The following is a 26,071-nucleotide window of genomic DNA, read 5'->3' as shown; positions in this document are numbered from 1 at the left end:
GCTTTTAAACCATCCGTCAAAAAAATTCTACTCTGTAGAGTTCGGAAAAAATCTGCTCACCAAAAATATGCTCCAAAAAGAAAAGGTGATTTATTTTACATATAACTCAAAACACTTGTTCTCGCAGGCGTGATGTTTTGAGTGAAAAATGGGCTCTTTCTCAGATGCTTACCGGAAATATGTGTTATTATGTCACCATTTATATTTATAAAGAGAAGTGGATGATCATGTGATCGATTCCCTCCTTTTTTTTTTTTTTTTAAAGCACATCATATCCAACCAGTGGCACAAAAAATGAAGGAAGGAATTGATCATCTTGTCTTTTCAGAGCATATTTGTGGAGATCTTTTCCAAACTTTACAACAACCAAATAACATTCACCTTTAAACCATCCTGTCCAGACAGACGCAGCAAACTGGTCACTTCCAATATTAACGTATAAAGAGATGAGACACATCAGACAGCAGGCAGAACTAGAGGTTGCAGAGATGAAGATGTTGAGGTTCTCTTTGGGAGTGACCAGGATGGAGAGGATCAGGAATGAGTCTATCAGAGGAACAGCACATGTTAGATGTTTTGGAGAGAAGGTCAGAGAAGCCAGACTGAGATGGTTGGGTCATGGACAGAGGAGGGATAGAGAATATATTGGTAGACGGATGCTGGAATTGGAGCTGCCAGGCAGGAGGTCTGGAGGAAGACCAAAGAGAAGATTTATGGACGTCGTGAGAGAAGATATGAAGGTAGTTGGTGTGAGAGAGGAGGATCCAGAGAATAGGGTTAGATGGAGAAAGTGGATTTGCTGTGGCGACACCTGAAGGGAAAAGCTGAAAGAAGAAGAAGAATCTGTCACAGGGGTGCAGGACATGTATGACCGAGACAAAGTGATGATTGAGATGTTTTGGACATGAACAAAGGAGTGTTCATGTCCAAACCATGGTGAAGATCTGGGTAGAAGGTTGCTGAAGGTGAAGCTGCCAAGCAAGAGGTCTGGAGGAAGACCAAAGAGAAGATTTATGGACGTAGTGAGAGAAGATATGAAGGTAGTTGGTGTGAGAGAGGAGGATCCAGAGAACAGGGTTAGATGGAGAAAGTGGACTCGCTGTGGCGACACCTGAAGGGAAAAGCTGAAAGAAGAAGAAGAAGAAGAAAGAGATGAGCCACATGTGATCAGTAAGAACCAAACACAACATTCCTGTCATCATCCAACAGCAGGGAAATTCCAACAAAACAGCCATTATGTGCGGCTGTTGTTGGATCACATTCATTCATTCACACACACACACACACACACACACACACACACACAGCGATAGCAGCAGAGCTGGTGTACAAGGTGCTAAGCAGACCCTCTAGGGCTGCCAGGTCTTGGGCACGTCGACAGAAGAAGCTGGGAATCGAACCGTCGACCTTCAGATTGTTGGGACGCCGCTTGATGCCGCAGGCGGCCGGTAGGTTAAAGGCAGAGGTCGGTTGAGGTTCTGAAAGGCGAAGGACAAAGCGGCGCCGCCTCATGGCTTCCCCTCGCCGACCCGTAGAAGCTGGAGTCAGAGCGTAGAGCCTGCTGTTCGTCCAGAGAGATTTCTGATCCCCGAGCGTTTCCTGACCGACGCCCTCTGCTCTCGCCAGCGGCCCCGTCGTGTTCGCTGAACGAGTACGTCTGCGCCAGCGGCGGCTGCGTGTCGGCCGGCCTGCGCTGCGACGGACACGACAACTGTCTGGACGGCTCCGACGAGGTCAGCGCCCCTTCGCCGCCACCCGGAGCCTTCCTCCGAGGCCCGCTGACCCGAACCTCTCCCCCGGGAAACAGGTGGGCTGCGTGAAGGAGTGCAGGGAAGACGAGTTCCTGTGCCTGAACCGGGCGCACTGCATCCCCCGCCGCTGGCGCTGCGACGGCGTCCTGGACTGCATGGACCACAGCGACGAGGAGAGCTGCAGCCAGGGTAGGTGTGACGCGCCTCCCTCCGGAAGCCAGGGAGTAAGACTTGGTCCTAAACCGGGGGTCGGCAACCTTTGACACCCAAAGAGACATTTGGACCCGGTTTCCTCGGAAAAGAAAACACCGGGAGCCGCCGTTACTTTTTGACGTCTGAAATAAAGGTACCGCTGTATATATTGCTTTTTATTACCTTTACACTTTGTATGAACAAGTGTGTTGCTTCTGAAATTCACAAAGTGTTACGGAGAAAATTAAATTTTATTTACGTAATGAACTCATTTTGAGCTTTCAGAGCGTTTAGCGGAGCCTTGACCTGAATTTTAAAAATAAATCTGGAAAAAATCACTGTCGGTAAACAATGAAAAAATAAATATTTGCAAAATATCTTCCTAAATATTTCTGTTACCTGGTTTATGGGACTTCTGCTCCTGAACTTCCGCGCACAGCATCTGCACATCGGGACTTTACCGGCTTCCGCCGGTGTGACGTTATTTTGAGCGGCGAAAAATAATAAATATAATTTTATTTGATATTTCAAGATCACACTAATCTTCCAACTTAGAACTAGAAGTTAAAAAAGGAATTAACACAAATGAAATACACTTCAATTCGATATTTAGAGCCGACCCCTGACCTTGGAGGTACGGAGATGTTTTGGGCTTTTGATTCAAAGAGACGGATTAGATGTTTGTTCCTGCCTTTCTCTCATGAGCCGCCCTTTTGTACCAACCTGGAAAACTCTCCTCGCCCTCGCAGACGCCTTCTTCTGCCGCGCCGACGAATTCATCTGCAACAACACCTTGTGCAAGCTGCACACGTGGGTGTGCGACGGCAAGGACGACTGCGGGGACAACTCAGATGAAGACGCCGACATGTGCGGTGGGTGACGCGCCGACGGCGAGACGTTCACCGAGCTCGCCGGGCGTATTTACGAGGCGTCTCCTCCGTCCGCAGACAAGCTCCCCTGCCCTCCCACGAGACCTTTCCGCTGCAGGAACAACCAGGTGTGCCTGCGATCCGACCAGGTCTGCGACAAAGTGGATAACTGCGGCGACAACTCCGATGAGGAGGAGTGCGGTGAGGATGCGGCGTCCCGACACCGGGACGATAACGAGGCGGCGGCACGTGGAGAAAAAACGTGCCGGGAAAAAAAAAAAAAAAAAAGAAGATAAATCCATAGTCAATTTATTTAACAAAGTGGAGACATCTAGTTCTATTATGGGATGATAAAGCTCCCCGTCCCGGCCGCCCGGACCGCCGTGTTTCATTCTAATTGAAAACACATCCGTCTTATCAGCCGCTGACGTTAATTGGCGCCGCGAGCAAAACCGGCAACCCGTGACTGCGGCTGCGTTTGGCGCTCGCCGTCACGGGAAACACACGGACCAACTCGTGTATATATATATATATATATATATATACACACACACGTATATATATATATATGTATGTATTTGACCCTTTTTTGCATTTGGGTTGATTATTATCGTCCTGTCAGCTGTGAGGGTCGTCAATAACCCCGCACACCTCGCGTCTCACCTGTTGCTGCGTTTCAGTGTCATCTAGAAGAATCATTCGTCCCTTCTAATTACGCGTGTGACTGTTATTTATGGAAGGATGTAAATTTTGTCGGAATTGATGGAAGCGATGCAAGGTCAGTTCTCCGCGGCCGGCCGCCGCAGAAGGGTGATGGATGGGCGCCGGGGTGGAGCTGCCAGGCGGGAGGTCCACAGGAGGACCGGGCAGATTTATGGATGGAGGGAAAGAGGACAGGAAGTGAGCCGGTGTTGGAAGGAAGGACGCGGAGGAGAAGGTCTGATTGGCCGAGGGTCGGACGGAGGTCATTGATCGAGCGCCGAAGGGAGCGGAAAATCTAAAATCTACCTTTACATCGCGTGGACGATGCGGCTGTGTTTGACCCTGAACGTGTCGCTTCAGATGTCCTGCTGTGTGGACGCCGGGCTCAGAAGGTACATTTTCACAATCCCGTTTCACTTGAAAATATAGTAAATAAATGGGAGTAAAATGGCCGGTTTGCGTGCGAAGCGCCCGCGGGCCGTGACGGCTTCCCGGGAGCCCGTCTGCCGTGAACGATAACACGGCGGGCCGGAAGAGACGCCGAAAATGACTTCATTCATATTTCACTCTTTCATTCCGCCCTTCCTCCCTCCCGTCCCGTTGATACGACCATCAATCTCCCGCTCCGCTCCATCACCTTCCTCCACAGCACGCCTCCTCCGCCCATCCATCCCCTCAATCTCACCTTAATCCCGTCACCCCTCCGCCGCACCTAATTGCGTTCTTTCCATTTCCCGCGTGCGTTCGCGGCCGCGATCCGCGTCCGCTCGTGATCGAGCCCATATTTCCGGTGAGAGTTTGACGGCCGGATTGTGAATTTATCGTACGCTGAACCCGACGATAACCTGCAGAGGAGTGGAAAACAAACGGCGGACAAGATGGGATGTTGCCGTCCCCGCGGAAGATAAGGTGCAGCCAAAGGCGGATCCGAAGGCCGGATCCGAACGCATGAAAGAGCGAGTGTGTTTGCTTCCGTGTGCGCCGGCCGCCGACCGCGTCTTTCTCTGAACGCCATGATGTTTGTGAGCAGAGGCGGCGGCCGGGCGACCTCGGCCCTGCGGGAAGACGGAGTTCACCTGCAGTAACCGGCGCTGCATCCCGGCGCAGCTGCAGTGCGACCTCTTCAACGACTGCGGCGACGGCGGCTCGGACGAACGGGACTGCAAGGCCTGTAAGTCCTGCGCCGCCGAGGGTTCAGATGAAGACGTCCTCTCGCTCCGTCGGTTCTGTATCTTGACCCGATTGGAAGAAATCCGACAGCGCCGCCGATGCTTTTCCCGTGTTCGCACGCGTTCCCTTGTGGAAAAAGTTTCAAAAGCGGAAATGAATCCCGATCGGCAAAATGTCGCCAAAGCGGAAGTGAACAATAAAGCGTGACATTTCCGAGCCGGTAATCGTAAGCTCCGGAGGAAGAATCCGGAGAGTTTTCCCGCGCGGCGATTTCGTGATTGCGGTTCCGATGCTTCGGAAAGTACGGCCCATATTCGACATGTAGCAATAAATTGCCCGGCATTTTGTGCATCATTAACATGTTGATGCGGCCGGATCAAAGAGGCAGTCTGCAGAGATGAAACGCCCCGAATGACGCGGCGGCGTGAGCAGGAAGCTCCGCAATCTTCTCATTTCAGACACAGGGTTTTGTTATTTATGGTAATATATGTATGCCCAGTATTTGAAATGTGTTGTGTGCCCTGCCAAACACGATGATGTCCTCTTGGCTTTTGCACATCAAAGAAAAGCACAGCAGGTGTCTAAGATCCACAGGACTGATGTCTAATCAAAGCCCTGCCTTTATTTGTAGTTTCCAGCGGAGATGTATGCGGAAAGAAAGCCAATCCATGCGGGGAGGAGGCCATTTGCAACCAGACAAACACCAACGCTGTGTGCCAGTGCAAGGCGGGCTTCAAGAGGAACCAGAAGACGGGCCAATGTGACGGTAACCTGAAGACCGTCTGCCGAATCGGTCGTTTGACGCGGTGAAGAATCCGCGCGGCGGATCCACGCGAAGGACCGGGAGGTCGATTCATTGAGACGGTCGAAAAAAAAAGGCTCCTCTTGTTTTCACCGGAACCGTTGCGGCTATGTTAGATAAAGCCAGATGTTTCCAAGCTAGAAAGGCTCCCGTTTAATGAAAATGCTTCAAAGGTCTCGGACTTGTGTTGCATATAACCGGAGGATGCTCCGCCGGGAGGGCGGCGGGAGGCGCGGGGTGAAAGCTCAGGGAGGCGGTGGGCTTCCTGCTGCCGTGGACACCGAGTAGATGAGAGGAAGGGATGTCCGGGGTAGAAGGTTGGGTCTGGTCTCTGCTGACAGCGGGGCAGCAGAGCGTGGACAGCTCCTCGTCAGGGACGTCGGCGCCGATTCAAACCGAGCACGTTCGCGGTACCGATCGAGGGGCTCGCTAATTATAAGCTCCGTCTGGGCGACGGCGTGAGGAGAGCAGGATCCTCCCGAATCCCCACACGGTGACACCGTGACGGCCGAAGGAGGAGAGGCCGAGAACGTCCTCTCGTATGTCCCGAAATAAGACCGCCGCCTACATCCGCATCCCACAATGTGGTAATTATCCGGAGTCCTGCTCCGAGCGAGCAGCTTCTCACCCCGGGTGGAAGCGGCACTGATCAAGGCCGGTTTCCTACATCTAGGAGCCTTCTGAGGATAAACATACATCAGAATGATATCAAAAACGCCACGAAACGGCGGTGGAATTCTCCTCTCCTTGATGTACACACCGTGTTGTTGAGGAGACGGGAGGCAGCACGGGAGGAACCTCCGCACCAGATGATGGTGCGGAGGTTCCTCTCTGAGAGCGAGGAGGATGGTGAGGACCAGGAAGGAGTCCGTCCGAGGGACAGCACACCGAGATGGTCTGGACACGGACAGAGGGGGGGGTGGAGAAGATCTGGGTACGCTGAGATCGGAAGAAGACCGGAGAGGGTACGAGAAGGTGGTTGTGAAAGGGTTTGTGATTGGCCGTGGGCTTGACGGAGGCAGGTGATTGGCCGCTGAGGTCCCCGAAGGGAGCAGCCCGGAGGAAGAGAAGATATCGTTCTTGGAAAAGGCTGATCTTCTCAGAGGTGAAGGTGTCCAAAGGCCTGGGTCTTGGTCTGACCGGTCCTCCTTCTCCACGGCAGAGATCAACGAGTGTCTGCGCTTCGACACGTGTCCTCATTACTGCACAAACACCAAGGGCTCCTTTAAGTGCACGTGCGACAGGAATTACAAGGAGGTCGACGGCAACTGCATCTCCAAAGGTATGTCGTTGAAGTTCTCCAGGTGTCGTGGCGAAGGGGAGCGAACGGAAACTTCACCGCCGGCTGTTTCACGCAGGACCCGAAGACCGAGTGCTCTACGTCGCCAACGACACCGAAATCAGAAGCTTCGTGTCTCCGTTCAACCAGAGCCTGGGCCAGCGGGTGCTCCATCAGATCGAGGACAACGCCCGCATCGTCGGAATGGACGTTCTGGTCCACCAGCAGAAATTCATCTGGGCCACTCAGTTCAACCCCGGCGGGATCTTCTTCAAGGACACCTCGGAGAGAAGCCACACCAAAGCGAACGTCAAGAACATCGTGAGTATTTCCGTTCTCTTGGCACACGCGGAGTCGCTTTCCGGGCGTCGAGCCCCGAGGCGGATCCGGGTCGGTTGTTTCTGGACAATCCTCGGGCGATTTCTTCGAAACTCGAATTGAATATTACAGATCTTCGGTAGATGAACGACAAAGCTTTAAACCTCCGTCCCGGCGCCGCTCCCTCCCGCAGTGCTTGGACTTCCGGCGGCCCCGAGACATCGCCGCCGACTGGATCACCGGGAACGTTTACTGGACCGACCACTCGCGGATGCACTGGTTCAGCTACTACACGGCCCACTGGACCAAACTGCGATACTCCATCAACGTGGGCCAGCTGAAGGGGCCCAACTGCACCCGCTTGATCACCGACATCTCCGGGGAACCCTACGCCATCGCCATCAACCCGGCCCGCGGGTGAGCTGCGCCCGAACGGCGCCGGCGTGACGACGTTGTCATTGGACGATCACCTATCAGGCTCGTTCGCGCCGTATCTTCCCGCTGTGATTCGGTCTGTTTCTTCTTGCGCCTCTGGCCTTTTGGCTGCTAAACGCGGCGGCGCACTCGACAGCGGGACGTAACTGCGTTTCCCTTTCTCAGAGGGAGGAGCGCTTAATGTACAGCGGGTTTTCAGAGCTTTACTTCTCAGATCGGTGAGCGTGAAGTAAGACGGCAGAGTTACGGCTGACCGGAAACACATCAAATCTCGATAAAGACGAGGGGAGCCCGAGAGGCGGGGGACGATTCTCCTCCGTTCGAAGTTTAGCCCCGATCGACCTTCTGTTGACTCCCATCGAGGGCTTTTCGGCGGCGAGCCCCGCGGAGTGAACAGCGGCGGCCGTCACTCTGAAAGCGCCGCGTGACTCTGCATCGCTATTTGACCGCTAACATCACAGCGAGGGGTTTTAGCTGCAGGTTAGTTTTAGCGGCTTTGAGAGCGTCGGGCGTATCGAAATATCCGCCGCTGTTCTTTGACCTCCTGCGCCACCGTCAGCCTCAGCACGCAGGGCGCGACGGTCCGCGGAGGTTCTCCGAGTGCCAACCTCCCGGCACTGAGGTGTCAGGGAGTCATTCGATCTGGTGACGCGGCGCCGGCCAACCGCCGAACCCCAGGCCTCCTCCCAGGCCTTCCAGAGGGGGGTGTTCAGACGGGGGAGGCGGGGTCGCCACGAACGGGTCGGTCGTACGGTGAGGTATGAATCCCGCGGTGTCTCAAGGAGGCCTCTCTCCGCCAGGATGATGTACTGGAGCGTGATCGGTGATCACTCCCACATCGAGGAGTCGGCGATGGACGGCTCCTTACGCAGAGTCCTGCTGGAGAAGAACATCCGGAGACCCACCGGTGCGTACGGTACTCCTTGTATTATTTGAACTGCGGAATTCTTTCTGTATGTTGTTCACGCTTCCTGCTGCGCTGCCTGTGAAACCATCCAAGGAGACATTGATGAGGCCGCCGCCGCACGAGTACCTTTCAAGTACACTATTGTTTTAAAGAACTTTGGAAAATATCAGGGAGAAGTATCGAACCCATCGTCCAGTCCTGGGACACAACAGAGTGTATTACCTCCTAGACGGCTGTTTAAAAGTGTGTGTGTGATACGTCTGCGTCGAATACCGCAGATTATCCGTTCCTCTCTCAGGAAATGCAGATCGGAGTCTGGGATTCCAACAATAGATTAGGAAAACTTCTGCCAGGAAATGTAAATGAACGAAGTAGCTCAGAGCCGCTCTCCTCGCCGGTTGTATTGGTTTACATCCGGAGACGCCGCTGGTCTACTTTCCAAGAGCTGCGCTGGCCTCCTTTAATTCCTCCGGCTCTATCTTGGTCACATCAGGGAGAATTAATCATCCGTGGAAAATGGCAAAACCTATATAACACCAGGCGGGTCCTCCATTACCCGGTAAGATGTTTGGCGGGGAGCCGGGGATGATTCAGTGGTTTGGGATTATAATCTCAACCCGGCCATCGGAAGAGCGACGCGTGAGAAGATGGAGGCTCCGAGGTGCCGCGCGGAAGCAGAAGGATCTGTATTTCGTCGGTTCGTAGACAGCGGGAGGTCGCTTCGTTTCTGTGTTCGACTAACTTCCGCCGGATTCCGTCGGCGTCCCCGGTGCGTGCACGGGAGTGCGTGCGCGGGAGCGTGTGCACCGGCGGCCAGTTTGACGTCGCGACACGGAGCAAATCTCAAAGAGATGCTTATCTCACAGCCGCCGCCGCGTTCCTCTTCCACAAATAGGCCTTTAGCCTGTAACGATGTCCCGTTGTCGCTAATGGCAGCAGACAAACCTGTTAGCGTCCCGCTGGTCTCACCTGGATGATCGCCATCATCTCCTCAGTTTTCTATTCACAGACACGTCAGCCATTATCTCAAAGACTAGTTCCGCCCTGCAGCCGCTCTCGATGTTTCCCTGCGTCGGATCGATTGTCCGATTTAACTCCGAGTGATTACGGCTCATCCAGTCATTTGTCGGCAGATGACGGGGCAGAGGGGAACCAGCAGTAACGTACGCCAGGGTGTCGTCTGCAAAGCGGGGAGCTTCACCGCGCTCCCAAACGCAATGACGCCGATTAAATTCCGCACCTTTCGGCGGGTGTTCCAGCACCGGACCGTCAGGTTCCTGGAACGCCGCCGACCAAGGCGGTGTTTTCAGTCTTTTATCGGCGGATTCTGCAAGGATTGTTTCTCCTTTCCCGAACGCCGCTTTCGCTTTCGCCCGGCGACTGACTCGCAGAGCGGGGAAACCGACGGCCGACCGATCGGGCGTCAGCGTCGCTGCTGCGCTTCCGCGCCGCACGGCGTGATTTGCGGTGAATCCACGGGACGGCTGCCCTCTCGCTCGGCGACCTCGCAGTTCCCGTCGCCGCAGGGATATGACGCCTCATCTTCCAGGCTGATACGTTTCCTCCCTCAGGTTTGGCCATCGATTATTACAACCAGCGCCTGTACTGGGCCGATCCCGAGCTCTCGCACGTCGGCAGCGTGAGGCTGGACGGCTCCGACCCCCTGGTGACCATCAGCGACAGACACGGTAAACCGACCCTCGCCGTCGTCGTCGCCGAGTTCGAGATCGGTCGACGTCCGTTCCCGTACGGGGTTTTTACGATCTCAGATCCGAGCGGGTGTTTGGAGACGGGCGGGTCGATCCCCGCAGGTGGGGTCTGCGGCCGCTGCCTCAAAAAGAAAAATAAACCTTGAAAATGAAAGTGTGTGAAGTGAAGGTTGCGGCGGTCCAAATGGATTATTTCTCCGTGCGCAGGAATCTCCCAGCCGTACCGGATTGATATTTTCGAGGACTACATCTACGGCACCGGAGTCAAACACCAAGTGTTCAAGATTCACAAGTTCGGCAAGCAGCCCGCGGAGATCCTCCGGCTGGGCGTGGAGAAGCCCACCAACGTTCTGGTCTCCCACCGCTTCAAACAACAAGACGGTGAGTATCGGTTTTATCCCCGTTCCGGAGAAATCCAAGGCCTCACATTGTGACAATAAAACGGTCCAATTACCCGCCGGTTCTTGTGGCGGCGACACCGAGCGCTTTTAGTGAAGGCGACACGCTTTGCTTAAAGATCGGGAGGAAAGGAAACGGTCGAAAAGTAAGCGAGAGGACAATCCGACCTTCTCAGCAGCCGACGAAGCACCGAGACATGGAGGTTCATCGCATGTTCTCTTTAAGAAGGTCCGCGAGGTCGGCTGCCCGTTCGGATTAGACATACCTGAAGAAATATAACCCTGACACAACATCCCCTCGCCTTGACGGGAGGCTGTTTCTGCCCGAGACTCACTCAGAGACCAAAGAATCATTATTTTCTTTCTGTCTTTCTTCTCCGCCGGACGGAAATTGTTTACACGTTTCCGAAGCCAAAGTTGTATCTTTTCCGTCGCGTGAAAAGAATCCGCCACTCAAACTGACCCCGGAGGACACACACACACACACACACACACACACACACACACACACACACACAGCTGAGTGGGAGACGGGGACGGCTTGTATTTCACTGCTGATAAATGATTCATTTGCTGACCAAATTTAATTCCGTGCAATTGGAATGTGACAAACGTATTAACCGGCGTCCTCGCAGGCATGCGATACATCCGCTCCACGTCACTCTGCCGTTGTTTTTATTACACCGTTAATAATGTAATATACATGAATTATTAAGAGGCTCCTCTCCTGAACGCCCGTCTGATATCCCTTTGTGCTGTGAAAATGTAGAATTACGCTTTGAAGCGCACTGGCGACTGCGGCCTCTTCTGAACGCTCCCGTGCACGTCTTTCTTTTTGCACAGAATCTGTTGGTTTGACTTTGCTTTGAAAGGCGGCGGGAAGGGAGGCGCCGGCGTCTTTTCCTCTAAAAACAGATGTCGGCCCGTAGCGGTCCGACTTATTAGCGTCAATCACGGCGGTCGGGCCTCCCGGCTAAACGCTGCCGCCTCCGTTTGCGCCGAATCGGAACGTTCAATAACGCTTACGGGATGCGGGGTGGCAGATCTTCACGCAAATAAACTTGATGGTCGGTTTCTGTGATTGGCGGAGGAGTCGTGCGTTACGCACTTCCTCGCCGCCGTTCCACACGCATCAGATCGACCGCGGTTATTTGAAGCCTCTTGGTCAATATTAAACCCGCCGATTGCGCGGCGATCCCCGGAGACTCATTACGCCTCGCAGGCCGGCGATGGAAACGTCTCAGCGAGCGCTTTGACGCGGACCGTCGCTGTCTTTTGGCAAAAACATTAAAAACCAACTGTATTTATCTCCGTGATTGTTTCAAACGTCCGCTGTTATTTCCATCCGAACGTCGGCGGCGGAGGGCCGAAGTCCATTACTGCGGATCTTGATATTGAACACGGTTAATTTAATGACAATAATAAAGTTAATTTGTGGAGCGGCTCCTGCGCAGAGCCGACACACGCTGATTACCCCCGGCGAGGCCGTATTTGTGGACGTGCCGTTAAACGTGATTGATTTTATGATTATAATAAACGTTATTTGTACGGTCATTTTTTTTCTACGGAGAAATTACACTGAAAGCGCCTTATGGCTCTGCGACTGAGAAATTACATCCACATGACAAACTGAAGAGAAAGGCGGGATTTTCCATTTTAACGGACAAACGGAGCCGTACGTGTGAAAAGGAATGAGGATTGACCGGTCGGACTTTCGGGAACAAGGACGTCTCAACCTTGAGCCGAATCCGACGGCAGCGGTTGGACAGAACGCATGAATCACCCACCGACTCATTAAAATCATTAGATTACCTGCGTGTCTGAGTTGGGAGAAAAAGCCGTTTTTTTTTTTATCCAACCCCGTTGCTTCCGTCCCGCCGGTCATATCTTCCAATCGGATCTGAACAACGCCACCCTCAGATTTAATCCCGACGGCTAATTTCCCCGGGTTATGAAGCGGCGCACCTTGTTTCATTTGGAGGCTGACTCATGTGATTCCGGCGTTGTCCTATTTAACTCCGAGTAATTACGGCTCATCTAGTCATTTGTCGGCAGATGACGGGCCAGAGGGGAACGAGCGGCGGCGGCGTTTGATTCAGCAGTAACGTACACCTGGGTGTCGTCTGCAAAGCGGGGAGCTTCACCGCGATTAAATTGGAGTCCCGTCGGGTTTACGCTCCGCAAGAACAAATGCGTCCATCGCAAACAAACTCCTTTTCATGGTTTTCACGGCGGCCCGTCTGTCTTCTCCTTCCTTTCCCCTCAGCCTCCAACCCGTGCCTGAGGATGGCCTGCACGTTCATGTGCTTGCTGAATCCAACCGGCGCCAGATGCACCTGTCCGGAGGGGAAGGTCTTGGTCAACGGCACCTGCGGCGACGTCAACACGTCAGGTAGATCCGTCGACCCGCTTGAACGCCGACGGTCCCGGCAGGACTTAAAGTCACCGGGCTAAAAGTGCGCGCCGGTGAAATACGGGTCTGGACTCCCCGAAGGTGAGCTGTGCCGCCCGCCCTGCGAGAACGGAGGTCGCTGCCTGGCCAACGAGAAGGGGGACTGGAGGTGCTACTGCTGGCCCGACTTCTCCGGAGAGCGCTGCGAGGTCAACCACTGCGCGGACTACTGCCTGAACGGAGGCACCTGCATGGGCTCGCCGCTCGGTAAGCCTTGGACGCACTTCCGCCGAAGATCGGCCGCGTTCCAGATCTGCGTTTTGAAGAGCGTGGATAATTTAGTACCGTCGGATGTTTTTTCGCCGTCCAAATACTCGAATCAATTACGAGGGATTTAATGTAGGCCGATTTACCGGCTGATCCCTGCGTGCACGGTGCACGGTGCACGGGCCTCGCCGAGCCTCTCGCCTTCCGTTCCGTCCCCGATTTGAAGAAGCCGGAGTTTGGGGAAAAGCCGCACGAGTGGCGAGAACCCGGCGGAGGGGCTCTCACAGAAAGGTTAGCGGGGTCACCCCTACCTTTCGGGCGGAGGGAGGCGCTCCGGACACCCTTCCGGAGGAACGCGGCGGTCCGGATGGTTGTCATGGAGATCATTTGGAAATTGAACGGAATGGAATACACACATATTTCCTCGGATTGCATTTCTACTCAAATACGGCGAGTCTGCGGCCGTTCCTCGGCTCATCTCGACGCTGCGATTTTCCATCTCCCTTTGAGTCGTCCTGTTAGTAACCCAAGTCAGGTCACACCCAAAATAAGCTTCCATTTGAAGTTGTGGCTATAAAAGCAAAAAACCCCAGCTGGATGCCGGGGAAAATGAATATTTAAACCAGGCTTTTGCAATTTGCCGTGGCCTTTAAAATGTCCCCAAAAAAGCGAGGGACCGAGCGGGCGCCCCCCTCCCGCCTCCTGCTCCGCCGTAACGGCCGCTCATAAAGGCCGGGTCCTGCCGAGGCTGAGTACACACACGTCTTACCGCTTAAAAATATTGGTCTGAATTATTGCCCAAAGATGAGCGGATGAGAATTTACAGGCGGATTGATCTCCTCGGCCGTCTGCCTGCGATAAAAAGGGAACGGGGATAAAGTGGAAATCGATGAAGGCTGCCGAGGCTCCGCCCGCACTCCTGTCCGAGGACGGAGCGGGAAGGCTTGGTGTTACGGCGTGGAGGACGGAGGGAGGACGGAGGACGGCGGCGTGCAGCCGTATTCAAAGCGGCGTGCGTGAGGTGTTCAGTGCGCAGATTAGCTCTGCGGCGGCTAACGCCCGGATCAGAAAACACTTCTGGCTCCGGCTAAGAGGGTCATGGGGTCACCTGCAGGTTCTTGGCTCCCCGTTTTATTTTCTCTCAGGCGCCGCAGGTTAAATAAACCCCGTCAGTGAAAGAGGCTTCGTCGGCTCCGTCTTCTTCCCGTTGGACCTCCTTTCTTCACTGACGAACGTGCACGGCTCCAGAGAGCAAGGACCGTGAGGAGGACGCTCGGACCCACGGCTGCTTTCGGTTGAAATCCCGCCGCTCGGGATTTCAACCGAAAGCAGTTGGTGGGATTGCAGGACTCCTCGTCGTCCGGAGGCGTTTTTCAAAGCTCGTTTCAAAGGAGGCCAAAGTCCGTGAGCGTATTTCTTCCCCTGAAGAACCGTGTCCTGGGCGAACCGTCCCTCCCGGTGGCCGGCAGAGTTCCCGGACCTCCAGCGCTCCTCCTGGCTTGTTCTTCCCGCAGACCATCCATCCTTATTCCAGCCGCCACCCCTCTGACGGAGATAAATGTGCAAATTATTGTAGTTTTTGTTCCGCCCGTCGTTGGACAACAAGCGCAGCGATATTGTTTTCCTCCTGGCCTTTGCTCCTCTCAGGAGGAGCCGAGGGGGAAAACAGCCGGCGAGCCATCGGGACGAGAGTATTTTTATTTGCGTTTTCCGTAACCCTCTGAAGCGAAGCCCTTCTGAAGGCGGGTCAGCGTCGGAGACGCTGCCGCTTAAATTGGCCGTGTTATCAATCAAACATTTGGAATTAAATCTATTCTGATTGACAGGAGAGTAAATTGTCTCTCAGCACAAAGCCGGGCTCCGCATGGATTTGCATTTAAATGCCGAGCGGCGAGTTCACCTCTGTTTCATTCCACGCTCGCCGCTAAAGGTAATTATTGTGTATTCGCTGTGTGTCCGTCACCCGGCGTCACCCCGCGCTGCTTTTTGATTTTGCCTCATCTCCGGTGGCGTGCTGAGAAAGAAATCGTCCTCGAGAGTGTGTGTGTGTGTGCGTGTGTGTGTGTGTGTGTGTAATCACGTTGACATGTTTACACATGTACAAGTGGTTGCAGTGTAACCTCTGGCTCCGCCTCCAGCAGGAGCTTCCTCTTCCAAGCCAGAAGGTCGCTTGGATTCCCACAGGGTTCCTTCCAGCGTGGAGCCTCCGTGTTCTCCCCGTGTCTGCGTGGGTTCCTCAGGGTTCTCCGGGTTCCTCCCGTGGTCCAAACACATGCAGGAGGTTCATGGAGGTTCAACCCCGGCCGTCCACCTGGAGGGGCAGGACAGCTGAGTTACATAAGACCAGATAGGGTTTTTTCCTGCACGCTGAGTTCCCGTGTGTGTGTGTGTGTGTGTGTGTGTGTGTGTGTCCATCCAGGAAAGCCCACCTGCCACTGCCCCGTGGGCTTCTCCGGGCCCTTCTGCGAGAGGAGGATTTGCGAAAACTACTGTCTGAACGGTGGAACGTGCGACGTCACCCAGGGCAACCAGCCGGTGTGCCGCTGCATGGCGGAGTACACCGGGGAACGCTGCCTCTACCGTGAGTCTCACACACACACACACACACACACACACACACTCTTGGATGGGGGGTGTTGCCTCTCGGCCTGCGTTCAGACGGCCGCGGCAAAGATTTGAATCCGGTTCCGCAGCGACGAATCCATCCCATGGCTCACAAAGAGTCGTGCGTACGCTTGTGCGTAACAAGTGTTTCCCTTCCGTCAAGACAACTGGCTGATAAACCGGATGAGGCTCCCGCCGCCCGCCTGCCTCTGGGTGTTTCTGCGCCGGAGCGATAATCTTTTATTACGCGGCGCTTTATCGCTGCGGTTTGTGGGGAAACAATGTCAGCGGCGTGTCAGTAGCGCGCTCGCCGTTGCAGGGCCACGGGGCCCGACGTCAGCGGCGGCGGCGGGGAAGATAATCGAGTCCTATCGGCGCCGCGCGCGCTTCTCTTGCATAAAACTTGAGCCGTCGATTTACGTTTTCCGCCGACGCCGTCTTTGCAGACATCTGCCATCACTACTGCGTCAACTCCAAAGCCTGCACGCTGTCCAGCAGCGGCTACGTGGAGTGCGTCTGCCCGGCCAGGTTCGAAGGACACAAGTGCGAGGTGGACAAGTGCCTGCGATGCCACGGAGCCCCCTGCCTCATCAACGAGGACACCGGAGACGTGGTCTGCAAGTGAGCGCTCGCTCGCCTGTTTCGGGGTTTGCCGTGCGGATCGGATCTCCTCGACGATCGAAAACGTGGTGAACCACGACCCGGGTCCGACGGATATCCGGAGTGAGCGCGGAAGTTAAGATCTTCGGCATAAAACCGCCTAAACAAAAGATACCGGTAAAGTCAAAGTCTGCTCTGAACCCAAACTCCGAAGCGTGAGTACGCCGAGTCCTGGACTGGGTTTCGGCGCGGAGTTGAAACAACCCTTTGCACATATACTGCTCAAAAAAATAAAGGGAACGCTTGAACAACACAATGTGCTTCCAAGTCCATCCCACTTGTGTGAAATCATAGTGTCCACTCAGGAAGCAACACACATTCATTTGGACTTGTTTTAAGGACATTACATCAAAGTTGGATCAGCCTGGAGTTTGTTTTCACACTTTAATTTGGAGTGTGATTCCTAATCCAGACCTCCATGGGTTGATACGATTGATTTCCATTGATCGTTTTGGTGTGATTTTGCTGTCGGCACATTCAACTGTGTGAAGAGCAAAGTATTTCATAAGAATATTTCATTCATTTCCATCTAGGATGTGTTTTTTAAGTGTTCCCTTTGTTTTTTTGGAGCAGTGTAGTTTGCTCCAACTAACAGACTGAGCCATCGGTGCTTGTTTTCACCCGAACGCCCGGTTTCCCTCCAGCTGCACCAACGGCCGGATCGCTCCCAGCTGCCAGCTGTGCGACGGATACTGCTACAACGGCGGCACCTGCCACCTGGACCCCGACACCAGCCTGCCCTTCTGTCAGTAAGTCTCCGTCGCGACCGAAGGGAAGGGCCGTCTTCTCCGATGTCCTCGCTCTCCGTCCCGGTGAGGCGTACGAGCCAGACGCCGGCGTCCGGGAAGGAATCCCCGGAAGGACGGGGGCGTTTGACGGCGGTTTGCAGGCGCCGTCGTGCAGCGGGGGGGCGGAGGTGTGATGCGCCGCTGCAGCTTCAGGTTTTCCAGCAGACAAGAAATAAAAACGTGTTCACACCCCGACCCCCCCCATCACCCGCCACTCCGAGTGTATCACAATGTTCCTCCTGGAAGTTAAGAACTAATGTCAAGCTTCTCCAGCTCCTCCCCAGAAAGCCTCAGAAGTCTTCGCTCTGAAAACCCCATATATGCTTCTGAGGTGTGTGTCAGTGGTGGAACGTATCACCAAAGTCAGCAGACAGGAGCTCCTGCACGTCAGTCATTAACACACCCTGCACTTTGTTAGAGATCTCAACACACACACACACACACACACACACACACACACACACACACTGAGGGAGAAAGTGGGAAATTGGATAAAGCCGTTTTTTAGCCGCCCATTCCAGAGCAGCCGAAATGTTCAGCGCTCATCCAGAAATGCAAGGGGATGGGATGGATATCTCTGCAGATGATCCGTCCCAGGAGGTCAGCAGATCCGTCGGTGTTTTCCCTCGAAGAGCGGCGTCTCGGCTCGGCCGGGCGAGGAGACTGTCGGCCGTGACCTTTCCGAGCAAACGTGTCTCATCAAGTTTTCGGGTCGGAGCCTCCGGCTGCCGGGAGGATCGTTTGTTAAAAGCTAAAAGTGCATCATCAGCGTAGCGGAGATGTTCGGGGTGGAAGCCAGCGACCGTCTGAGGCCACGTCACGTAAGAAAGACCTCGCTTCTGCAGAGGACACACTGATGAGCTCACAGTCTGGGACTCATCCTGCTAATTCACACACACACACACACACACACACACACACACACACATTTGCTCAGCAACACAAAGGAGAGGGTAGTCCTCTTATCCCTGATGTTCTAGTCTGTAGACCACTTGGTCCTTGAGGGACCTCCCATCAAATGTATCATCCTGCAAGGGAAGAAAGCTGCAGATGCTTGATGGACTCTTTGGGTGACAGACTGAGGGGATCGAGACCTAGAGCGGGTCTCCAATGACCAGACCTTCTGGTGTTCTCACCTGCCGGTCCTCAGGGGGCGTCGTCGATGGTGCGAGTCCTGTAACATGGGCAGCTTTCTGAAGATGCGGGATGATCTCCTCAAGGATCCGAAGGGCTAAAAGCGCACGTTTTCGTCAACTCTGCGCGAATCGAAGGTCACGGTGACGACCCGGGAAACGGAAGGATCCGTGCCTCGTCACACCTTCTCCAGATGTTTGTTTTCTCCTAACCTGCGTTGTATTTCTGTGTCCGTCGGCGGGAGGCGGAAGGTCTTCCCCGCACGTTTCAGCTCCACAGCTTCTCCAGCTTTCCGTTGACCGACTCTTTCCGAACGGCTCGCGATGCACCTCCTCCGGGCGTCTCCTCACTCCCCGCACGATGTTTTGCAGTTGCACGTCAGGGTTCAAGAACCAACGTTGCGACGAGCTGGCCAACCCCTGCGATTACTTCTGTCAGAATGAGGGGATGTGCACATTAACCGCTCTTAACAAACCACGCTGCAAGTAGGTCACGTCTCCAGCTGTCCCCAGAGCCTCCACCCTCACCCCACCGTCCACACCTCCACCCGACTCCTCCGGCTCCATCCAGCCCGTCCACGCCGGAGGGTCTTCGTCGCCGCGCCGTCTTGTGGTAACTTCTCATGAAATAAGTGCTCGACATCACGCCGGGACCTCCCGGGCCTCCGGGTCCGCCGTCTCCTCCGACCCGAAGCCGTCTCGGCCCCCGAGCCTTCGGGTGGATCCGGTGCTTTTGGTCTTGACGCCGCGAAAAAGACAAACCGTGAGTCTAAAATGAGGCTCTCCGCGTCCCCACGGCAACAGCGCGGACGCCGTCTAAAGGTCGCGGATGATCCGCGCTCATTTTCTCTCCCGTCTTTGGAAACCACGCCAAACGGGCCGAGCTGGACGAATCTTTGCGCGCACGCCGCCGCGTCTAAAGGCGTTTACGAGCCTTGGTGGATTGATTTGTTTTTTAAATACGCATATGTATAAATACAAAAAGCCGAGATCCATGTCTTCATTTCTGGTCGGAGATCATTGGAGAAGTCTGAAATCTGACTCCGGCCCATCATTCGAGCTTCCGCCTTTGAAAGGCGACGCCAAACCTCCAAACCTCCAAACCTCCAAGTGCCTGAGTGTCATTTCCGCCGCCAGCGCGGCGAGATCTGTTTCCTCCAGATGAGATCCGCTCCTGCCTCTCCCACGGCACCCGTTGGAACCCGATGTGGCACTTGTTGCATTGCGAGTTACTGCACGACCCCCCGTCGCCCCTCACCCTCATCCCATGTGGTCGTCGCCCGGCGCCGGGGGGGTCCGCGTGCATCATGTGGTCATCGGACTGCGCATTCGCAACGTGTGCATGAAAGCCGAAGTGACGACCGATCGCGAGCCGTCGGCCTCGAAGGAGCGTCCGTTCGGGCGTATTCATGTCAACGCACGCACATGTTTCTTGGATTCTCCCGTTAAACGTGCACGTTTGTTCCGATCCGGCGGCGCCCCGGGCCGCTCGTGCTTCGCAGGCCGTCTGCTTCGCCTTGTGACATCAGAAATCACCTCTAACCAGGGTCATGCATCACGTCCATCCGAAAACCGTCCCTCGATGTATGTTCTCCTGCCGTCTTTCCATGTATCTTCAGAAATCGGAGCGGAGCGTCTCCTCGGGCGCCGCTCTGTCCGTCGCATCACCGCGTCTGCTTCCGTGTGATGCCGTCCACACTAATGACGCGGACGCCGTTCTTCTGACCTCCAGGTGCTCCTCAAACTGGGCAGGGACGCAGTGCGAGAGGCCCGCCCCCAAAAGCAGCAGGTCGGACCACGCCGGCGGAGGTGGGTGACGCGAGTATCCATCGGGGTTTCGTGTCAAATACTGTGATGGAGTTTCTGACAGGTTTCTAGTCGGAGCTGATTTGACCCCCGACCCCATTGAGACGGGTTGCAAAGGTGAACGGGTGACACCCGAGAGTCCACGTCCACGGGCCGAAACCCGGAGTTCCGTCGGTGCTCGGACTCGGGCGTCGGGCGTGAGAACCCCGGTCCGACCCTGAACCCCAACATCACGTCCCGTCCGATCCGAGGCCGTGTTGAATTGACAGACGGCCGAAAATACGATTTATCGTCGCACCGGCGGTCACTCCTCACTCGAATCCATGGAGGATCTGTCACGTTAGTCGCGGTCGGAGCTCCAAGCCGGCCGGACGACGTCCCGGAGAAGATGGACGTCCCGGAGCCGCGACTCCATCGTCCGTCTTCTCTGCGGCGTCGCTAACCGACGAAGGAGTAGTTTTCCGTCTGAAGGCGTGAATCCGGTCTCCTCCCCAGGGAGCGTCGCCATCATCGTCCCCCTGGTGCTGCTGGTGGTCCTCGTGGTGATCGTGGCGGCCGGCGTCTTCATCTGCAGACGGCGGCAGAGGTGGGCGACGGCGGCCGGGAGCGTCGGCGGGCCGAGGCCCGGCCTACGGAGTAACGGCGTCCGCTTCCCGTCCTCAGGGGGAAGCGCGTGCAGAGGCAGCCCATGACCAACGGGGGCATCAACGTGGAGATCGGGAACCCGTCCTACAACATGTACGAGGTGGACAACGACAACCACGCCGACGCGGGCAGCCTGCTGCGGCCCAGCTTCACCCTGGACCCTCACAAGGTGCCTGCTCCGGGGAGCTTTTAGCCGGGGCTCGCCGGCGGGCGGCTCCTCGCCGGCGGGGGGACCGGGAGCTCGGGCGTTCTCGACGGCGGATCGGTACTCGTTCTCGCCGGTGTGTCGTCCACGCTCGCGCCCACACACACCTTCACCTTCCCCTTTATTGGATACTTTAGCGTCCACAATAAAACATCCTCTTTTATTAATTACAACATATTGTATTTGGATATTATCTTTCATATATATACTGCTCAAAAAAATAAAGGGAACACTTGAACAACACAATGTGCTTCCAAGTCAATCCCACTTGTGTGAAATCATAGTGTCCACTCAGGAAGCAACACACATTCATTTGGACTTGTTTTAAGGACATTACATCAAAGTTGGATCAGCCTGGAGTTTGTTTTTACACTTTAATGTTGAGTGCGATTCCTAATCCAGACCTCCATGGGTTGATACAATTGATTTCCATGGATCATTTTGGTGTGATTTTGTTGTCAGCACATTCAACTGTGTAAAGAGCAAAGTATTTCATAAGAATATTTCATTCATGTACATCTAGGATGTGTTTTTGAAGTGTTCCCTTTGTTTTTTTGAGCAGTGTACATATAGGGGAATATTGAATTGAAAAATGAAATTCCTTCCAAGCTGTAGAATTTAAAGTGTAAGTTAAGGGCAGCCATGTGGTTTCTGTGTTCCCACGTTATCGCGCAAACTCGGGAAATCGCATAACGGCGCGCACTCTTTTAGGACCTTTTATGTAAAAATGATATAAATTGCTTTTTCTTGCAGAGAATTAGGTCGCCGGTCCGCTGCGTCGGCCGCTGATTGACGGGCCTTCGTGAGGGTGTCGGGGGGCGCCGGGGTCGAACAAATAAACCTGTCACACCCAAGAAACCTTCGAGTGCCTCAAACCGTGGGGGCATTTTTATCCGGCCATTGATTTATTCTGCTCGTGCCACTCAACCTCTTACTTCCGCCCGGCATTTCAAACGAATCATAACACCCTCGCTGATGTTCCTTCCTGCTTGAGCTCCCAGCCTGATGCCGCCGCCGCCGCCGCCGCCGCCGCCTTCGCTCTTTTCCTCCTCCGCCAACTTTGACTTCCGCTACTGTCGGTCCGATCCGGGAGTAGTTTCCGCTCTGACACGGCGCCCGGAATCCAAAGTATCTCCTCGCCTTCCGCCGTCCGGCTCCCCGGAGCCGCTGGACGGGTGGCATGGCTCAGGTTTCTACTAAATCTGCACGATAAAAGGCTGACGCTTGCTTTGTTGCAGGGCTGGTGTGTAAAATCCAGTGATCCTCGCGCTTTGGCCATGAATTCTGTGCCCAAGGAAGTAATCCCTGGACAGGTGAATCCTTCTTCTCACTCTTCTTCAGCCGGCAGATAGGGTTCCTTCGGAACGAACCCGAAACCGACGTCCACCGCGTTCACTCCTCGTAGCTACTCGCGGGCGGTTTTAGATTTGTTTATCGCCGTAAAGCCGGATATAAACGTCCGTCTTACTTTGAAATACGGGAATATCCGGCTCCTGCTTTAGACGAAGGTGGAGGAACTGAGTTCGCAGGGTTTTATTGCACGCTTGGTTCGGTTCACGCATGTTTTTGTGCAACTTCGTTTCCTGCCCCCTGGTATACAACTCCAGGAATTAGCCTGCACCGCTCAGCTGCTCTTCTATTCTTCTTCCTACCGGCAGCACCTTATTGATCTTCCGCTTTGATAACACATTTAACGGCAAAAAGACGTTCGGCAGCAGCGCGGACGCTTCAAAACGCCGCCCACGAAAAGACGGCAGGGCTGCAATTACGTCTGGGACGTCTCGGCTCGGGAGGACCCGCCGTCCGCTGGGTTTCGGGAGATCGACGCGTGATGGGGACGGGATGCGAGTTCTTGCGGGGCGGAGATGTCGCATCCCGAACCGCCGAGAAGAACCTCTGCATTTTTGAAGGGCCGAAAACGTAGCCTCGGGTTGAAGGTCAAAAAGACCCGGCGATGAACATCCTGTCGGACGGAGTTCTTATTCAGGTCGCACTCTGAACATGCAGGAGATGCCGCGAAGTTTCCTCGGGGTGTGAAAATCCCGATCGGGCGTCCGAAGGCGCTTTAGAACGACGGGCATCACTGCGAGCAGAACAAATGTCGGCTAGAGTCTGAGCTCAGTTGACGATTCGACCGGCTACGAACCTGGCTAGGATCTCCCGAAGTCAGTCGAGTGATGTGGTTGTCGTCGGGCGCCGGGCTCGGTATCCGTAGAAACGCGGGTGTCGGAGACCGAGAAGATCCTCTGAGCTGGTGTGAGGGAGCGCCCGATGCTGACGGTTGTGTCCTGCCTGGTCTCCTCCCTCGCAGCCCATGAACTACTCCAACCCGGTGTACGCAAAGATCTACATGGACGGACAGAACTGCCGGAAGCCGGTCGTCAGCGTCGACGAGAGACGAGAGCTACTCCCAAAGAAACTCGAGGGGACAATTCACGAAACCGCCGCATAGCCTAACTTTACACTTTGTACTCCTTTTTTTTACCACAATACCCTGTGTATCACGCCGAGGAGCAAACAATAATTTTCTATCTCCTGATAAGGCTTTTAGGTTTTACTGGTTTAGCATCAGCATAGTGTCCTGTGCCCGGTGTGCTTAAGAGGTTCGTTTTTCGTTTCCCGTTCGCTTTCCGATGTCTGTCGAGAGCCGGAGCGGTCGCTGCCGACGCGCGGGTGTTTTTTTAAGGCGGCGCTGGCGCACGGGGAAGGACGGGAAGCCCGGAGCTCGGGTCGGCCCCGGGACCACGGACGCCGTGCGGCGAAACCGAGGCTCGCCCTTTCCCGACTATTCCGGGAAACCGCCCGGTACGTCGCTAAGAGATTCGTTTGTCCCGGTTTTTTCTTTTGGTTTCCGTTTCCACGTGTGACGCGGGAGGAACGGCGGGATCTTCACCCGCTCCGGACGTCCTCTCAGTTTGTTCTCCCCCTCTGGGCATCGGAGGGAACCGCAGAAGCCACGGTATCGCCGCCATCTTTATCAAGGTATCCCGCACACCCTCCGGTCTTTCCCATCTCCACGGATTCGGAGCTCCGTCGGTCCTGCGATGAAAGTGTCGGCCGCTGCACCGGACCGAGACTGAAGCCCGCCTGGAACGTTCTCCGATCAGATCCCCGGATCCCGTACTGTACGCCCGAAAGACAGATGCTGAATATCATATTTTTCTAAGTCTCACATTGTCGGCGGACGGATGGGACGCGGCGAGCAGAAGGTCGAGGCTGTTGCTGGAGGAGAGGGGAGATGATGAATATAATAAATTTTATAATTTTGTATATGATTTGTATGTCGTTTGGCTGCTTGTATTTTGAAGAAATATATTAAATGTAAGTAATTTTTTATATAAAAATGTAAATCAAAATTGAATAAAGGGGGCTTATTTCCACTCGCTGTCCCTCTTGTTGCACGGCACCTCCGGACACACCTCCGCCGGGCGCACGCTTCCAGATGAACTGCCAAACGTCTCGCCGCGTCACGCCGTTTGATAATTACCAAACTGGAAAAAGTTGTTTTGCGCCTCCCGACTCCCGCTGGATGGAGGGTGGACAGCAGTTGCAGGCCTCCGCCGGCTCTGCAGGGAGGAGGAGGAGCAGGAACGGCATCGCCGCGCCCATCGAAGGACGATTCGACCCCTTCTTCTGTCTGGCCGCGCGCTCCCGTGTCCTCCATCGCCATGGCGACCGGAGCAGACGGCGGCACTTCCCGTCCGTCTCTACAATTGGCCGGACGGGCCGACCGCCATGTCGACGGTAGTAACAAATAGACGCCTTAATTGTGCTTTGCGGCAGAGCTCCGGCTCCTCCCCCGCCTGACCGGACAAACGTGGCGGACGGTTTATCTTGCAAAGCGTGACACCCTTTGCTTTCGGAGTCCTGCCCAAGAACACGTGCACGGCGGGCCGCAGACGCGCGGAGACGTCAGCAGAATGCTGCACGTTAGCAAAGCAGCTACCCGCGTCACAAAAACAAATCACAATATAAAGAAAGAATCAGACTTTTCGGAGACGCCGTACACATTGCGTACGCATCACACCGTAAAGCGCTGGTATTCCTTGTCTTCTGCTAATGGCAGGCTGGAAAGGAGAAACGGACGCGGATCCTCCGGTGCCGTCGCTCCTCAAAGTTCATCAAAAGCAGAGAAAGACGGTTTGTGAAAAGAAGCCCTGAGATGCGGCGCACGCGCTCCCCTGCGCGCAACCCGACATCGATTTATTGTCTCCTTCCCACTCAACAGGCATCACCATTCTCCGGCATAAACATTAACAAAAAACCCAGAGGGCTCATTTCTCCGACGGAATCGATAACGGCAGGAGTCGTATTCGGGTTATAAACAGCCTGTGCCGCATACTCATGTTACCGTCCGCCGCCCGCATACCTGCTTATCTGGAAGGCTCAAATGAGGTTATCACCTTGTTAACCCGACGGGGACGCCGTCTGGTTTTTAGCTCTGCACCTTTAAAATCACCTTTCACGTGGAGCCGTGCGTTCTTGTAAACTCGTGAATGCAAACCTGCAAACCTGGCCGAGACGTCGCTTTGAGACATGGAATTTTGTTGCGCAAAACCGATATCTGGGAAATGTTGTTTTTCCCGTTGGAAAAAAAAAAAAAAATCCCTATATTTCATGCGCAGTTACCACTTTTCTGGACGCAAATGCTACATGTGGCTTTTTGGCACGTATACGTGCCTATTCCGCGATTTGACACGATGTGATGTCCGTGGGAGGTGAGCGTATTTCTTCTCTTCAGAGAGAGAAAACCCTGCAAATTGCGTGGCGATCTTCTCCCCGGAGGGCCGGCCTTCCCGCGGTCCTGCATGCCATGACCGAGCACGAAGAGGCGAATCTATTCGGGGCATACCGAACCCACCGGCAATCAACGGATGGACGCGGAGGGACGACCGCCGCGCCGAACCGGCGCTGAGTCGGGCAGAAGAGCCGGGGGAGGAGACGCTCCCTGAAAGCCTGCCCGCTGGATAATGGGTGTGAGCACACCTTAAGTGGTGTTATGATTAAATCACCTTTTGGGTCCATTTCGGCCGCAGAGA

At 54.7% G+C, this 26,071-nt stretch overlaps 1 protein-coding gene across 1 annotated transcript in view; it reads left to right on the top strand.

Moving 5' to 3' along the window:
* Window positions 1-24,388, top strand: part of lrp1bb (low density lipoprotein receptor-related protein 1Bb) — a 205,622-nt gene extending 181,234 nt beyond the window's left edge. The window contains exons 69-91 of the mRNA XM_086144762.1: window positions 1,627-1,733; window positions 1,808-1,940; window positions 2,693-2,815; window positions 2,891-3,013; window positions 4,545-4,685; window positions 5,316-5,450; window positions 6,649-6,768; window positions 6,845-7,086; window positions 7,277-7,500; window positions 8,319-8,425; window positions 9,997-10,113; window positions 10,342-10,515; window positions 12,799-12,924; window positions 13,027-13,191; window positions 15,611-15,772; window positions 16,242-16,416; window positions 17,100-17,204; window positions 18,749-18,862; window positions 20,109-20,185; window positions 20,678-20,768; window positions 20,846-20,996; window positions 22,271-22,372; window positions 23,298-24,388. Coding sequence (XP_086000888.1) covers window positions 1,627-1,733; window positions 1,808-1,940; window positions 2,693-2,815; window positions 2,891-3,013; window positions 4,545-4,685; window positions 5,316-5,450; window positions 6,649-6,768; window positions 6,845-7,086; window positions 7,277-7,500; window positions 8,319-8,425; window positions 9,997-10,113; window positions 10,342-10,515; window positions 12,799-12,924; window positions 13,027-13,191; window positions 15,611-15,772; window positions 16,242-16,416; window positions 17,100-17,204; window positions 18,749-18,862; window positions 20,109-20,185; window positions 20,678-20,768; window positions 20,846-20,996; window positions 22,271-22,372; window positions 23,298-23,489 — 3,206 coding nt within the window. The 3' untranslated portion in view covers window positions 23,490-24,388. The remainder of the gene's footprint in view (window positions 1-1,626; window positions 1,734-1,807; window positions 1,941-2,692; window positions 2,816-2,890; window positions 3,014-4,544; window positions 4,686-5,315; window positions 5,451-6,648; window positions 6,769-6,844; window positions 7,087-7,276; window positions 7,501-8,318; window positions 8,426-9,996; window positions 10,114-10,341; window positions 10,516-12,798; window positions 12,925-13,026; window positions 13,192-15,610; window positions 15,773-16,241; window positions 16,417-17,099; window positions 17,205-18,748; window positions 18,863-20,108; window positions 20,186-20,677; window positions 20,769-20,845; window positions 20,997-22,270; window positions 22,373-23,297) is intronic.
* The last annotated feature ends 1,683 nt before the right edge of the window (window positions 24,389-26,071 follow it).

The sequence above is a fragment of the Fistularia commersonii genome, chromosome 4 (assembly GCF_037954325.1).
Source record: "Fistularia commersonii isolate RoL2024-O1a breed Wild chromosome 4, RoL_Fcom_v1.0, whole genome shotgun sequence".
Taxonomy (NCBI): domain Eukaryota; kingdom Metazoa; phylum Chordata; class Actinopteri; order Syngnathiformes; family Fistulariidae; genus Fistularia; species Fistularia commersonii.
Note: the sequence above shows the minus strand (reverse complement) of the source record. Positions and strands in the feature narration are given on the sequence as shown.